This window comes from Mobula hypostoma, chromosome 4 (genome assembly GCF_963921235.1).
Source record: "Mobula hypostoma chromosome 4, sMobHyp1.1, whole genome shotgun sequence".
Taxonomy (NCBI): domain Eukaryota; kingdom Metazoa; phylum Chordata; class Chondrichthyes; order Myliobatiformes; family Myliobatidae; genus Mobula; species Mobula hypostoma.
Genome location: NC_086100.1, coordinates 167,837,127 through 167,853,000, shown reverse-complemented (window position 1 = coordinate 167,853,000; position 15,874 = coordinate 167,837,127). Strand labels below are relative to the sequence as shown.

At 43.3% G+C, this 15,874-nt stretch overlaps 1 protein-coding gene across 1 annotated transcript in view; it reads right to left on the bottom strand.

The window, feature by feature from the left end:
- grsf1 (G-rich RNA sequence binding factor 1) overlaps positions 1-15,874 on the bottom strand; it is a 39,173-nt gene that overhangs the window by 22,183 nt on the left and 1,116 nt on the right. The window contains exons 2-3 of the mRNA XM_063046931.1: positions 7,321-7,471; positions 1,796-1,951 (exon numbers count right to left, since the gene is read on the bottom strand). Coding sequence (XP_062903001.1) covers positions 1,796-1,951; positions 7,321-7,471 — 307 coding nt within the window. The remainder of the gene's footprint in view (positions 1-1,795; positions 1,952-7,320; positions 7,472-15,874) is intronic.

The following is a 15,874-nucleotide window of genomic DNA, read 5'->3' as shown; positions in this document are numbered from 1 at the left end:
AGACAATGTAATACTGTAACATTGCAATTATCATTGCCTTTATGTGTCTGTGAAGCAAACAGCTTTGTGTTTGACAGAATGACAACCATATTCAGGTTCACTGAATAATATACACAACAACCAGGTTATTCATCCCATCAGCTCTCTGATTACCCATATCACTAGCCTTTGAACCTCGTCAATACTGTTTTATCAAGCAACTATTTAACTTCCCTTGTCGTGGGATTGCTGAATTCCAGTTTACACAGGACTCCTCATCCTCGGCAAAAGGGAACACATTCTCCTTTGCAGCTCATTTCCCCACTTCTACTTCCAATTTATTGCAATGCAGCCAGTAAGAACAAGTCCATGAGATCTTTCTTCTGCGTAGGGCCTCAGGTATGGTCACACTTGGCAAGATTCCCTTACCCAATCCCAAATCAAGGGAGAGGAGAACAATATTTATATTGGAAATCAGTGACTTGACATTAGATGCCAACACTACCTCTGGACTAGCTGTTCAGAACTGCAGTGTACAAGGGCATTACATAGTCTGGACTGTCCTTTGGGGTAGAAGAAAGGATTCCACTCAAAACCAATCAGGGGAGTTTGCTATTGCTTACCTTGCAATAGTTATCCCTGAACCTTTGTCGTTTAAAATAAAAATCACTTTCTATGAAATCTGAAGCACTTAAGCCAGAACCACAGAAATCCAAAACACAAGAGCTTCTGCAGACGCTGGAACTACAGAGCAACGTACAGAAAATGCTAGAGGAACTCAGCAAGTTAGACAGCATCCATGGAAATGAATAAACTGTTGAGTTTTCAGGCAGAGACTCTTCAACAGGCCTGGAAAAGGGGGATGATGCCAAAATAAGGAATACAACAAGCTGGCAAGTGATAGGTGCAGCCATGTAGGTGGGGAGGGGGGATGAAGTAAGAAACTGCAAGGTGATAGGTGGAAAAGATAAAGGGCTGAAGATGGAGGAATCTATTAGGAGAGAAGAGTGGACCATAGGAGAAAGGGAAGGAAGAGGGGTACCAGAAGGAGGTGATAGCAGGAGAGAAGAAGTAAGAAGCCAGTGGGGAATAGAAGAACAGAAATCAAGCCTTCCTGTAACTACCGCCTTCACTAAATAATACTTAAAAATATTTGGATGCAGTTCTTATGGAGCTTGACCACTCCTGTAAATGCATAACCTAATACGATACAGACACATCTTCAAGACTGTTACCTATTATAAACAGACAAGTCAGAACCAGCAAGCACACATCTTCCATGTCCCTCTTTCTTCAACAGCAACCACACACTGCTTTAAAGATCCAGGAGTATCCTCTCAAATCCCAGGCACCCAATTCCCTGGCACTGGTACAATAAATGCTGACAAAAACTTCCTATAGATTGTCATATATACTACAACCTCACGCCATGACATCTGACTGTCACAGGGAGGAAACTCTCCAAACTGTATAAGGGCTTAGACTGCACCATATAATGGGATATTACAGTCACCTAATCAGGACTATGTCACTCCTTGGAGACACAAGGTGAATATCAAAGGACAAGAGAGGACATGAGGGGAACATTGCTATGATCTGGAACACTATTATAAATACTAGAAGGCTCAACAGAAACTTTCAACAAGGAACAGAATAAATACTTGAAGCATCATTAAAACTTCAATGATTCTAAAGAGTGAACTTTGGAAAAAATTTATACAAAGCTTATACAGCAATGTGTGGAATGGCCTCTCTGCACAATGAATCGTTCTACACAGGTCCTCAGATGCAGAGTTCTGGAGTTGATTCAACTTGCCTTCAATGTAACGCTGTCCCAGGTACTTTCTGTGCTTCTCCAAAGCTTTCCGAACATCTTCGGCAGACTGGAGTTCAATAATTGCTTCTCCACTTGGCTTGCCAGCTCTGTTACACAGGAAGTGCACACCTCCAACGCCATTCACCACACCGCAATCTGAGACAAGAAACAGGCAGTGTAAGTAGAACTACATTCACACTCCCTACCAGCATCAGGTTCCGCACAGGGAAGTCCAGAGCTCTACAAACGCCTTTCATGAACAGAATGGAATTTAGTCACACACAAACATGCACAGAAAACCACCCCCCCTCACAGATAAGCAAATTGCATTAATGACAAAATCTGGAAATACCAAGTTGGCCAGGAATCGTCAGTGGAGGAACAAGGTGTCCATTCATCAGATCAATGACCATTCACTATGAGATTATGGTTGGCTGAAGGGATCTAGTGCCGATGGGCTGATGAGGTAATATGAAGTTCAGCTGCAGCAATAACTACAGCATGGATCAGTTGGTTGAACAGCTTGTTTCCGTTCTGGTGATCCCATTCTGCCCTTGAATCTCTGATGAATCTTTTAAAAATTACCAGACTGGTTCCACAATCTTTCTCATGCTTGCTTGTTTGGTACGTTTCACAAAAAAAACGAAATATAGGAGCTCAGTGCAGCCTTTGAGAAAGACCTTGAAAAGCTTTTCCATCTCCCATCCTAGATCTCTGTAATTTACTTCAGCTGCAGCTGAGACAGTTTTAGTGCAGATAACACCACCTCAATTCACACTGTTTGCATGTGTTTTAGCTGGAGTGTTAAAAAGCTCTCTGGTTAGTATTGTGGTAAGTGTCCCTCTGATCCAACCCGATGAATGTATCTCAGCTTCTTGTCCCAGACTAATGTCAGAGGCTTGACTAAACCATTCACCATCTCCAATGTCCTGCTTAACTCCATGTTGGGCTTCAGACCACATATCCTTCCCATTACCATGAGTGGCAGTGGTGGAGGCAGATACACTCCTGAAGTTTAAGAGACTACTAGACAGGTATATGGAGGAATTTAAGGCGGGGGGTTATATGAGAGGCAGGGTTTGAGGGTTGGCACAACATTGTGGGCCAAAGGGCCTGTAATGTGCTGTACTATTCTATGTCCTATGTATTACTATGGCAGTCAACTTCAACCTCCAATAATATCTCTGCCTCAGCCCAGCTCTCCATTAGCTCAAGTAACCATCAAATCTGACCATTCCACTAACTCGTTTAACCCACTCTTCACCCTCTGAGAACCAGAATTCATCCATAACACATCTCCTACTCTACTAAGTTTGGGCAATGCCTTGATTTAAAATATCTCCATGGTTCTTCCTCGGCCTGATGTCTAATCTCCTCCAGACAACAATTCTACCAGTACCAGATTCATCCCTCCTTTTTCCACTTTTGGATCTCACTGGTTAGAGAGGTGCCAGCCCCAGTTCTCAGTGAGGAGCCCAGTGCTGATTTCCTTGAGACACAGTCTTATTGCTGGCAAATAACAAAGGAGACCTTCAAAACTGGGCTGTGAACGTATCGTATCGCAAGCGCAGAAAACATTCTGCTATGAAATGGCAGTATACAGCCAACGAGAATGCTGAGGTTACTGGTCTCTCTGCAAGCTAATATGGGGATATGCACAGGGGACAAAATCTCTGTAGTTTGAGTGCCCTACAGAACCAAATGCCAGACTTCACCTTCTGCCTCCATTACAACCTACATTTATTAAAAAACAGAAACAGCAAAAGCTGAAATATTCAGCAGGTCAGGTAGTATCTGTGGGGAAAGAAACAAAGTTATCATTTCTGGTCAACACCTTTCATCGGGACTGGGAAAAGTTACAGAAACAGGTTTTATGATTCTGGCAAGAGGAAACAAAAGGTGAGGTCTACGATGGGATAGCAAGAGACAGCGGCAGAAAGGAGAGTTGGGCAAGGCAAAGAAATCGAGTTTACTGTCTATACACAAGTACATATATGCACAGGTGCAATGAAAAACTTACCTGCAACAGCATCACAGACAGTGCTAGAGACACAAGAAAAACAAATTATACATAAAACAAAGGTAAAAATAAACAGCATTTTCATGAGGAGTGTGCATTTTGAAACCTGTGTGAACACCAGGTCACGTGCTTTCTGGGGTTATAGTGGAGCTGAGCGTTGTCACTGCACTCATCACTCTGACCAGTGGTGGAGCACAAACTTCCTGTGACTTCTCAGCAGAGAGCCAGGCTTCTGCCTGCTGAAACTACATCAGCAGATGCAGCAATGCCTTTCATCATACCCAAGAACATCTCTGAAGGAAACACTAGAGAAATTTTATTCTAATGAAGTGAATTTACTTAAGTTTTTTTTACTGCTTAAGTCTGCTATTAAGTCTTATTCAGCAGATGTAGAATGAGTTTGTTGTGACCATACCAGGTAATGGGATGGCTTTAGTGAGGAAGCTACACTGGGGAATCCACACAAGGTACACCTGGACTTGGTGAGTGACATGCAGCCGGAGTCCAGACAGGAAATTCAGGGCCAAAGGACCTGTCTGGAGGAAGTGTAAGCAGAGTGAAAACCAAAATTAAAAGAAAATAACACAAATGCTGATTTGAAATTTCTGAACCTAGTTCCAAAGGTCGTAATATGCCAAGATGGAAAGTGATGTTATTCCTGGAGCTTTGTTGAATAAATTCAGGAGCCATATACAGAAGGTTCAGAGTGGGAATGAAATGAAGAATTAAAGTAACAGGCAACTGAAAACTCAGGGCGATCCTCAGGGAGGTGAAGGTGAGTTGCAAAGTTGTCCAATGTGTATTCAGACTCCTCAGAGTAGGGCAGAGTAAGCAGCAAGTACAGCACACAAAACTGTATGCAGTTTCACTAAATTACCGTCTTGCCAATCAGTATTTCAAAGTTCACAGTAAATTTATTGTCAAAGAGCATACAAGTTACCACATTTTCTTGCAGGCATTCGCAGCATGTACAAGAACCAAAACAAAAATATTAATAATAAATAAACAACATTGAGAACATGAAATGAAGAATCCTTGAAAGTGAATCCACAGCTTGTGGGAACAGTTCAATGCTCAGGCATGTGAGTGAAGTTATCCCCCTGCTAATAACTACTCCTGAAAACTGGTGTTAAGTCCTGAGGCTCCTGTACCTCCTTCCTGATGGCAGCAGCCAGAAGAGAGCATGGCCTGGATGGTGGGAGTCCTTAACAATGGATGCCTCTTTCCTGCAACTCCACTCCATGTAGATGTGCTCAATAGTGGGGAGGGCTTTATCCATGATGGACTGGGCTGTACCTACTACTTTCTGTAGGATTTTCTGTTAAAGAGCATTTGTATTTTCATACCAGGCTGTGATGCAACCAGTCAATAGACTCTTCACCACACGTCTATAGAAGTCTATCAAAGCTTTCAGATGACATGCTGAATCTTCAAAAGCTTTGAAGGAAGTAGAAGCACTTCAGTGTTTTCTTCTATAATAGCACTTGCGTGCTGGACCCAGGTTAGATCCTCTGAAATGATAACAGTAAGGAATTTAAAGTTGCTGACCCTCTCCACCTCTGATCCCAATGAGGACTGTAGAAGTCGAATCTGGATAAAGTCACTCAGAGACCGTACAAGTACAAACTCTTTATTCAAAGCACCCAGGGCTTACTCAGTTAGTTGCTCAAACAGGAACAGTCTGTGACTGTTCCTGCCCAGTCCACCAACTAATTCATAATTCCCTTTACAAAATGGATATAGTCATTCAGATACCCCCCATACATACCAAGCTGGAGTCAGACTTATCTATTGTTTGACAGTACTGAGAGGCAAATTACAGAATACACAAACAGACTGGAGTGGTCTTATCTCTGTGCTTGACTGCGCAAAGAAACAAGGATCTTGAAACACGGCCTAACTCCGAGAAGAAATATGGCTCAGCATGGCTTAGCACATCTGTTGATCATCAGTGGTTTCGTTCAGAAAAACAGCCTATATTTAACTGACCCTGTTAACCCTTTGCATACTTTATCAGGACTGGCTCATAGACCTCTGGTTTCCTCCTCCTGAAGTCAATATTCATCTCCTCGGTCTTGCTGACACTGAGTGGAAGGTTGTTGTTGTGCCACTACTCAGCCAGATTTTCAATCTCCCTCCTAAATGCTGATTAGTCACTACCTTTCATTGAGTCAACAACAGTAGCGTCATCAGCAAACTTAAATATGGCATTGGAGTTGTGCTTAGCCTCAGTCATAAAGTGAGTAGGGCACAGAACGACGCACACAGCCTTGTGGTACACCTGTGCTGATGGAGATCACGGAGGAGATGTTGTTGCCAATCGGAACTGACTAGGGTCTGCAAATGAGGAAACAGAGGATCCAGTTGGATAAGGAAGTATTGAGGCTTAGGTCTTGGAGCTTACTGATTAGTTTTAAGGGGATGAAAGTAGTGATTGCCTAGCTGTAGTCAATAAAGAGTATCTTGATGTATGCACTTTCATTGTCCAGATGTTCCAGGATTGAGTGCAGAGCCAATGAAATGGCACCTGCTGTCGACCTATTGTGACAGTAAGCAAACTGGAGTGGACCCAAGTCACTTCACACTTCTCAACAGGAGCTGATAAGTTCCATCACCAACATCTCAAAATACAGTAGATGTAACTGCTACTGGGTGATAGTCATTAAGACAGGTTACCACATTCTTCTTGGGCACTAGTATAATTGAAGCCTACGTGACTGGGGTAGGCACCTCAGACTGCCGAAGTGAGAGGTTAAATATATCAACGATTACATCAGCCAATTGATCGGCACAGGTCTTTAGCACTCAGTCAGGTACCCCGTCTGGGCTGAATGTTTTCCGTCGGGTTCACTCTCCTAAAGGATGCTCTCACATTGGTCTCAGTATTTCTATGCAAGGTATAACCTAGTATCTCACAGAAATAGTATCATCAAAACTTGACAACAAACCTCAGAAGATGATTATTAGGATAAATTGAAAGGAATCATGAAGTCGGAAAGGGCAGTTTTTATCCTCATACATTATGTGGAATCATTTACACGTGATCATGGAGGCAGGTACTGTCTCCATTACTAATAAGCATATAGACAAATACAAAAATCACCAAGGTACAGATCAAAAAAAGTAAACTGGATTAGTATAGGGAAGTAGTGGTCCAAATGAACATGTTGGACCAAAAGGCTTGTTTCTGTCACTTTCAATGGATGTAAAGGTTAATTCTATTTCAGGGAAGACAGGGCAGCTATTGCTGTGTGGTGTCACCATTAACACAGAAATCATTGCAGCCGACATATACACAGGAAGCAGACTGACTATTAATTGAGGGGTAAACACTGGCTCCAGGTCAGTTTGCACACACAGGTACCTGCACATACACTTCTCAGCCAAACACTCTAACATGAAACACACTGCTGGACACATTTCAGGAACACATACCTTTATAAACTAGCTGTAGGGGAATTAAAGGTGAACCAAAAGCACATCTAGATATTAGTAAATCCCTTACCTGAGAAAAAGTCCAGCACATCCTCCGCAGAGCAAGACCAGGGCAAACCACGAGCCTTCACAACAAACACATTTTGATCCATTTCTAATAGAGAGGGCTCATAGTCAGGAAGTGGGGGATACTCCTCCTCTTGGAAAGGCTGCTGTGACTCCTGTGAGGCATTAAAAATTAATGACTAACACATTTCAAACAGCTACCATCAACACAGTAAAAGGCCACCATCCAGGCCATGCTATTTTTTCATAGCTACCATCAGGCAAGATGTATAGAAGCCCAAAGTCCCACACTAAAAGGTTCAAGAACAGCTACTTCCTTTCGACCATTTGATTCTTGAAGCAATCAGCAAAAACCTAATCAATCACTACAGTTTACAAAACTATGATCACTTTGCATCAAAATGGACTTTTGGTTCTGTGTTTCCTTGTAAAATAAAGTGTGTATGTTTTTGTTGTGAATGCTGCTTATATAATACCATGTGCCTGAAATACTGCTGCAAGCAAGTTTTTCATTGCACCTGGACATACAAGTACTTGTGCATGTGACCTTTACTTTACTGAAGTGGGAATGTATTGCTACATTCCAGGTTCCCTCCATCGGGATTTTTAAAAATTTTCAGTATATAGGCACTGCTGACAATGTACAGTAAGTTGGTTTTATTATTGTCACATGTACCGAAGTTCAGTGAAAAAATGTTATGCATTGAGTTAGTACAAGAGAAAACAATAGTAGAATGCAGGATAAAATACTGCAGTTCGAGAGAAGGTGCAGCATAGGCACGCAATAAGGTGCAAGGCCATGAGGAACATTGTACGGTCAGAGTCCATTTTACCATACTAGGGAGACGCTCAATAGTGCTATGACAGTACAACAGCTTTCCTTGCGCCTTGTGGCACATGTTGTTGTGCGTTATAATTTGAAGAGAAATTGCTAAAGTGGGTGGATTTTTTGATTATGCTGGTGCAGTTCCCTGGCCATGGCATCTACTGATTGGACCAGGTCATGCTATTGTTAGGAACTTTGTTAGGCTCAGTTTCAGTACCAGCAATGCAAATAAGAGCATGTGCGTCAACATTGTACTTGAAGTCAATGACCAGCCCTTTTGTTTTGCTGCCATTGAGGGAGAAGTTGTTATCCTGATGCCATAACACTAGGCTCCCAGTATTGTGCATCCCTCACTGGACCAGAGTGGTAGTGAAATATCTTCTCAAGCCGTTGCAGTCCCTCTAGTCAAAGTGCTCTCAACGTGTTGTTGGGGAGAAAGCTCCAGGATTTAGATCCAGTGATGACGACAAGTGAGATATTTCTAAATCAGGATGATGTACAATCTGGAGAGAAATCCTTGGGTGATGGTGTTCCCATACATGTGTTGCCCTACTGTGAGAAAGGCTGCCAAGATAAGAAGCCTGAAGACTGACGAACAATGCACTGTAGTATATTTCATTGTGCACCCTCTCTAGGATAGTGTTAGAGGGAGTGAACGTTTATCATGGGGAAATGGTACCAGTCAAATGGGCTGTTTCGTCCTGATCCATCCTGAATTTGTCATCAAGGTACATTCATCCAGGCAAGCAGAGAGTGCTCCATCACACTACTGAGTCATGCCCTGTGGTGGGTGGACAGGGTTTTGGGTGCCAGGAGATGAGTGACTCACTGCAGGATCCTAGTCTCTGTACGGTTGATGTTATCCTACACAGTATGCAGTCCAATGGTAAACCTGCAGGATGTTGATGGTGGGGACTGGGCAACATCAATGCATCGGACAGCACGGCACGGGTTAGACAATTCTTTGTTCGAGCGTTACAACTGTGCAGCACAGAAATGGGCCCTTTGGCCCAACCCCTCCAGGCTAAACTTTTGCTCCTCTACACTAATCCCATCTGCCCTCATTAGGTCTGTATCCTTGTATTTCTTGCCTATTTAAGTGCCTAAATGTCTCTTAAATATAATTGAATATATCTTATTCCACCACCTCCTCTGGCAGCAGGTTCCAGATGTCAAACACACTTGGTATAAAAAAAAAATCATTAGATCCCCTTTAAAACTTTCTTCTCACCTTCGAACTATGCCCTTGTTTTTGAAACCCCTACGAGGGGAAATCGATTCTGACTATATACCCTGCCTATGCCTCTTATAATTTTATGAACCTCTATCAGGTCATTCTTTTGCACCGGGGAAAATAAGCCCATCCTATTCAATATCTTCCAATCCTGGAAATATTATGTTCAATCTTCTCTGCACTCTCTCCCATACAATCCTTCCTGTATTACAACAACCAGAACTGCACACAGAACTCCACGTGCTACCTAACCAGTGTTTTGCAAAGTTATAGAGTCATAGAAAAATACAGCCCATCTAGTCCATGCCGACTACATCAACCCACACCGGGACCATAGCCCTCCATACCCTGACCATTGATGTACCTATCCAAACTTCTCTTGGACTTTGAAATGGAGCTCGCATGCACCACTTGCGCTGGCAGCTCGTCCACACTCTCAGGACATCTTAGTGAAGAATTTTCCTCCATTTTCCCCTTAAACGTTTCACCCTTTACCCATGACCTCTGGTTGTTGTCCCACCCAATCTCTGTGGGAAAAGCCTGCTTGCATTTACCCATCTATACCCCTCATAATTTTGTATACGTCTTCAAATCACCTCTCAATCGTCTATGTTTCAAGTATAAAGTCCTAACCTGTTTAATCTTTCCTAACAACCCAGGTCCTCCAGTCCCAGCAACATCCTTGTAAATTTTCTATGTACTCTATCAAACTTTTCTGTGAGTATTTGATAAGGTACCCCATGGAAGGCTTATTGAGAAAGTAAGGAGGCATGGGATCCAAGGGGACCTTGCTTTGTTTATTCAGAACTGGTTTGCCCACAGAAGGCAAACAGTGGTGTTAGATGGGTCGCATTCTGCATGGAGGTCAGTGAACAGTGGTGTGCCTCAGGGATCTGTTCTGGGACCCCTACTCTTCGTGATTTTTATAAATGACCTGGATGAGGAAGTGGAGGGATGGGTTAGTAAATTTGCTGATGACACAAAGGTTGGGGGTGTTGTGGATAGTATGGAGGGCTGTCAGAGGTTACAACAGGATATTGATAGGATGCAAAACTAGGCTGAGAAGTGGCAGACGGAGTTCAACCCAGATAAGTGTGAGGTGGTTCATTTTGGTAAGTCAAACATGATGGCAGAATATAGTATTAATGGTAAGACTCTTAGCAGTGTGGAGGATCAGAGGGATCTTGGGGTCCGAGTCCATAGGACGCTCAAAGCTGCTATGCAGGTTGACTGTGGTTAAGGTGGCATACAATGGCCTACATCAAGCATGGGATTGAGTTTAAGAGCCGAGAGGTAATGTTGCAGCTATACAGGACCCTGGTCAGACCCCACTTGGAGCACTGTGCTCAATTCTGGTTGTCTCACTACAGAAAGGATGTGGAAACCACAGAAAGGGTGCAAAGGAGATTTACAAGGATGTTGCCTGGATTGAGGAGCATGCCTTATGAGAATAGGTTGAGTGGATTCAGCCTTTTCTCCTTGAAGTGACGGAGAATGAGAGGTAACCTGGTAGAGGTATACAAGATGATGAGGGGCATTGATCGAATGGATAATCGGAGGTTTTTTCCCAGGGCTGAAATGGCTAGCACGAGAGGGCACAGTTTTAAGGTGCTTGGAAGCAGGTACAGAGGAGATGTCAGGGTTAAGTTTTTTTATGCAGAGTGGTGAGTGTGTGGAATGGGCTGCCAGCGGCAGTGGTGGAGGCGGGGACGATAGAGTCTTTTAAGAGACTCCTGGATGGCTACATGGAGCTTAGAAAAATAGAGGGTAATAGGTAAGCATAGGTAGTTCTAAGGTAAGGTCATGTTCGGCACAGCTTTGTGGGCTGAAGGGCCTGTATCGTGCGGTAGGTTTTGTATGTTTCTAAGTAGGTGAGCAAAACTGCATACAATACTCCAAATTAGGCTCAGCAATGTCTTATACAACTTCAGCATCTCCTGTACCCGATACTTTGATCTATAAAAGCCAATGTGCCAAAAACTTTTTTACAACCCTATCTACCTGTGACACCACTTTCAATGAATTATGGACCTGTATTCCCAGATCACTCTGTTCTACTGCTCTCCTCAATGTCCTACTGTTCACTATACAAGACCTACCCTGGTTGGTCCTACCAAAATGTAACACCTTGCACTTGTCTCCATTAAATTCCATCTGCCATTCTTCAGCCCATTTTCCAGCTGGAGCAGATCCCTCTGCAAGCCATGATAGGCATCCTCGCTGTCCACTTCACCTCCAATCTTGGTGCCAACAGCAGATCTGCTGATCCAGTTAACCACATTATCATCCAGATCATTGATATAGATAATAAACAACGAACCCAGCACAGAACCCTGCGGCAGTTCACTAGTCACAGGCCTCCACTCAGAGGCAACCATCTACTACCACTCTCTGGTTTCTCCCGCAAAGCCAAAGTCTGATCCCATTTACTACTTCATTTTGTTGTAACATAAAATCCCAATTTTTATATTCAATGCCCCAGCTATGAAGGTAAGCATGTTATTTGTCTCTTCACCACCCTATACACCTCCGTTCATCAACATCCATTAGCACCCTACAATTTACTGGGCATGTCCCACCCTTATTGAACTTCTCAAAATGCACAACCTTGAAGGGATGAAATTCCATTTGTCAATGCTCTGGCCAACTTTCCAAATGATCCATATCCCACCGTATCCTTAGACAACCTTTATCACTATCCCGATGCCAAAGTTTACATCACCCACAAAGTTGCAGAACATACCTCCTACATTCACGCCCATCACCTGGTTTTTCGCTACGTGTTGTTTGTCGCTGTTGACTGTATATTGCTGCAGAGCCACAGACTGCTTCACAAACACGCTACCCGTTTCCACCACTTCTTCATGGTGCCTGATACTTCGACTGTTTGATTGTTCACACAATCAGAGGGTGTGAAAAGCTGTGAGCGGTCGCAGATTTTAATAGAATGCTGCCCCCTACTGTATCAGGCCTGTCTATTTGCTGCGCAGCTTCCTTCAATTCAACATTTCACCTAGTTCTCAAATGCACGTGGCACAGCAATCGTGTTTTAACACTAAAAGTAAAGCACAACCGAAATTGCAACAAACTCAGTAATTCATATATTTCATTCATATAAAAATAGCAGAGGGTAATGGCTGGGAATAGTGGGCAGGTTTGGGAAGTGGAACAGAGATTTGCAGATGAGGCAGAGGGTATCACATTCAAACTAACTCAAAGTGCTTAGGAACACAATAGTTCAGGCAGCATCTACGGTGAGGAATAAAGAGTCGATGCTTCATGCCAAGATCCCTCATCTGGGCTGGAAAGGAAGAGGGAGGAAGCCAGAATAAGGCGGTGAAGGGACGGGAAGGAGTACAAGCTGGCAGGTGAGAGGACAGGGTGAACTGAAGCTGGGAAGTGATAGATGTAAAAGGTAAAGGGCTGAAGGAGGGATCTGATAGGAGAGGAGAGTGGACAATGGGAAGCTTCTCACTTTTCAATCCCTCTCCCCAACTGACCCATCTTCCCCTCACCTGACTTCACCTATTACCTTCCAGCTTGTATGCCTACCCCTCTCCCCACCTTCTTATTCTGGCTTCTTCTCCCTTCCTTTCCAGTCCCGATCAAGGGTCTCAGCCCAAAACACTGACTGTTTATTTACTTTCCATAGATGCTGAGCTCCTCCAGCATTGTGTGTGTTACTCTGGATTTCCAGCAGATGTAGAATTTCTTGCGTTTAAAAGTCAAACTGTTGGGAAACAGTGCATTACTGAAGGCCATCAAATCTATTGCAAAATAAGTTGTAGGGAGCAAATCTTGGGAAGTCTGGATAGCAGAGGAATAGTCAGAGCAGATAATCTGTTTCATTATGGACATTATACACTTGAGAAGTATTAGGGATACGGCAAAGCAGAAGATAGCAACAAAAATCAGGTAGGAGTGATGGAGATGCTGTACATTTTGGCTGTGAAGCCTGTTTTGTGATCAAAGAAAGTAGGAAATTTCTAAAGTAATGTTGTAAGAAAAAGATTCCATCTCAAGACCAAAACATAAAACTGCAATCAAACAGTGCATGAAATAGAGCAACACACAAAAACCTGAAGGAACTCAGGTCAGGAGAATCTACAGGGCAAAATATTCAGTCAATATTTTGGCTCGAGGCCCTACATCAATACACTGTTTGATCTGCCATCATTATATTCCACAATAAGCTAGTTAGATGTGGTAGCTGAAAACAGAACGATCAGCTGATTATGTGGCAATGGATCACTGACCTGGTAGCAGTGGAAGCACACACACAGCAAATGCATCAGGATGACAGCTGGAAGAGCGAGTTACATAGAACAGTACAAGCCCTCCGGCCCACAACGTTCATGTCAGCCTTCTACCTACTAGAAGATCAATCAAACCCTTCCTTCCTACATAGCCCTCCGTATTTCTAACATCCATCTCCTATCTTAAAAGTTTCAAAAATATCTCTAACGCATCTACTTCTAGTACATTACCCTTGGTAGGGCAATCTATGCACCTAAAAATACCATCTATGTAAAAAAAAACTGACCAATCCCCCACCCCTATATTTCCCTCCAATTCCCTTAAAATTATGCCCACTGATAACTGCCATTTCCACCCTGGGAAAAAGTCGTGTGTGTGTGTGTGTGTGTGTATTTTTTTTCCCCTCTTTTTGCAGTAGTGGACAGCGATGAAGGCTATCAAAGCTTTCAGTGGGATGTGGACAAGCTGGAAAACTAGGCTGAAAATGGCAGAGGGAAATCAATGCAGACAAGTGTGAGGAGCTGCACCTTGGCAGAACAAACCAAGGAAGGGCTTACACAGAGAACGGTAGGGTACTAAGGGGTACAGTAGAACAAAGGGATCCGGAAAAACAAATCCATAGTGCTTTGACAGTGGCAGCAAAGGTAGATGAAGAGAGCTTTTGGCACAATGGCCTTCATAAACCAAAGTATTGAGTACAAGAGTTGGGGTGTTATGTAGAAGTTGTATAAGACATTGATGAGTTGGATGCCATAGTTGGACGCATCAGCAAGGGAGATGAGGCTGAGTACAGGGCTACGGTAGGAAACTTTGTCACATGGTGTGAGCAGAATTATCTGCAGCTTAATGTGAAAAAGACTAAGGAGCTGGTGGTAGACCTGAGGAGAGCTAAGGTACCGGTGACCCCTATTTCCATCCAGAGGGTTAGTGTGGACATGGTGGAGGATTACAAATACCTGGGGATACGAATTGACAATAAACTGGACTGGTCAAAGAACATTAAGGCTGTCTACAAGAAGGGTCACAGCTGTCTCTATTTCCTGAGGAGACCGAGGTCCTTTAACATCTGCCGGACGATGCTGAGGATATTCAACGAGTCTGTGGTGGCCAGTGCGATCATGTTTGCTGTTGTGTGCTGGGGCAGCAGGCTGAGGGTAGCAGACACCAACAGAATAAACAAACTCATTCGTAAGGCCAGTGACGTTGTGGGGATGGAAAGAGGATGCTGTCCAAGTTGCATGCCATCTTGGACAATGTATCCCATCCACTACATAATGTACTGGTTGGGCACAGGAGTACATTCAGCCAGAGACTGATTCCACCGAGATGCAACACAGAGCATCATAGGAAGTCATTCCTGCCTGTGGCCATCAAACTTTACAACTCCTCCCTTGGAGGGTCAGACACCCTGAGCCAATAGGCTGGTCCTGGACTTATTTCCTGGCATAATTTACATATTACTATTTAACTATTTATGGTTTTATTACTATTTAATTATTTATGGTGCAACTGTAATGAAAACCAATTTCCCCCGGGATCAATAAAATATGAGTATGACTATGACTATGAGGCCAAATCTGGAGTTTTGTGTGCAGATCTGTCACTAACTGACAGGAAAACTATTAATAAAAGTGAAAGAGTATAGAGAAAATTTACAGGGATGTTGCTGGGATTTTAGGATCCAATAATAGGGGCAGGTTGAACAAGCAGGGATGGAGGAGGGAGGTGGAGGTGAGAAGAATTGTCAACTTTGCTGGTCAAAACCCAGTATCAATCTCCACAGATGCCCCTCAACCTGCTGAGTTTGTCCACAAGACTGGTCTTTGCTCTACATTCCAGAATTTCCAATTCCTTTTTCCATTTTATTAATCAATACTGATCATGGCGCCCCTCTACACCAGTCTATTTGCCTGTATTTTTGTTCTACTGATCAACCAGTGTTGTCATTAAGACTTCATCCACCTATCACCTATCAGCCCATCTCAACTCTTTATATTATCCCCTCCCCTACTCTCAGTCCAGATGCAGTGTTTGACCTGAAACGTTGGATGATTTGGATACAAATGTTCTGCAGGAAATTGTAGAGTTGTGTACACATCTCAGTTCAGTTCAAAAATCTGCCTCATTTTCGTGACCCATCCACAACTCCCACTGCCTCAGTAAAGCAGTCAACAAAATCACAGACCCCTCCCCCGGTCATTCGAACTTCCATTCTACCATGGAGCTGTAGATTTAAAAAAA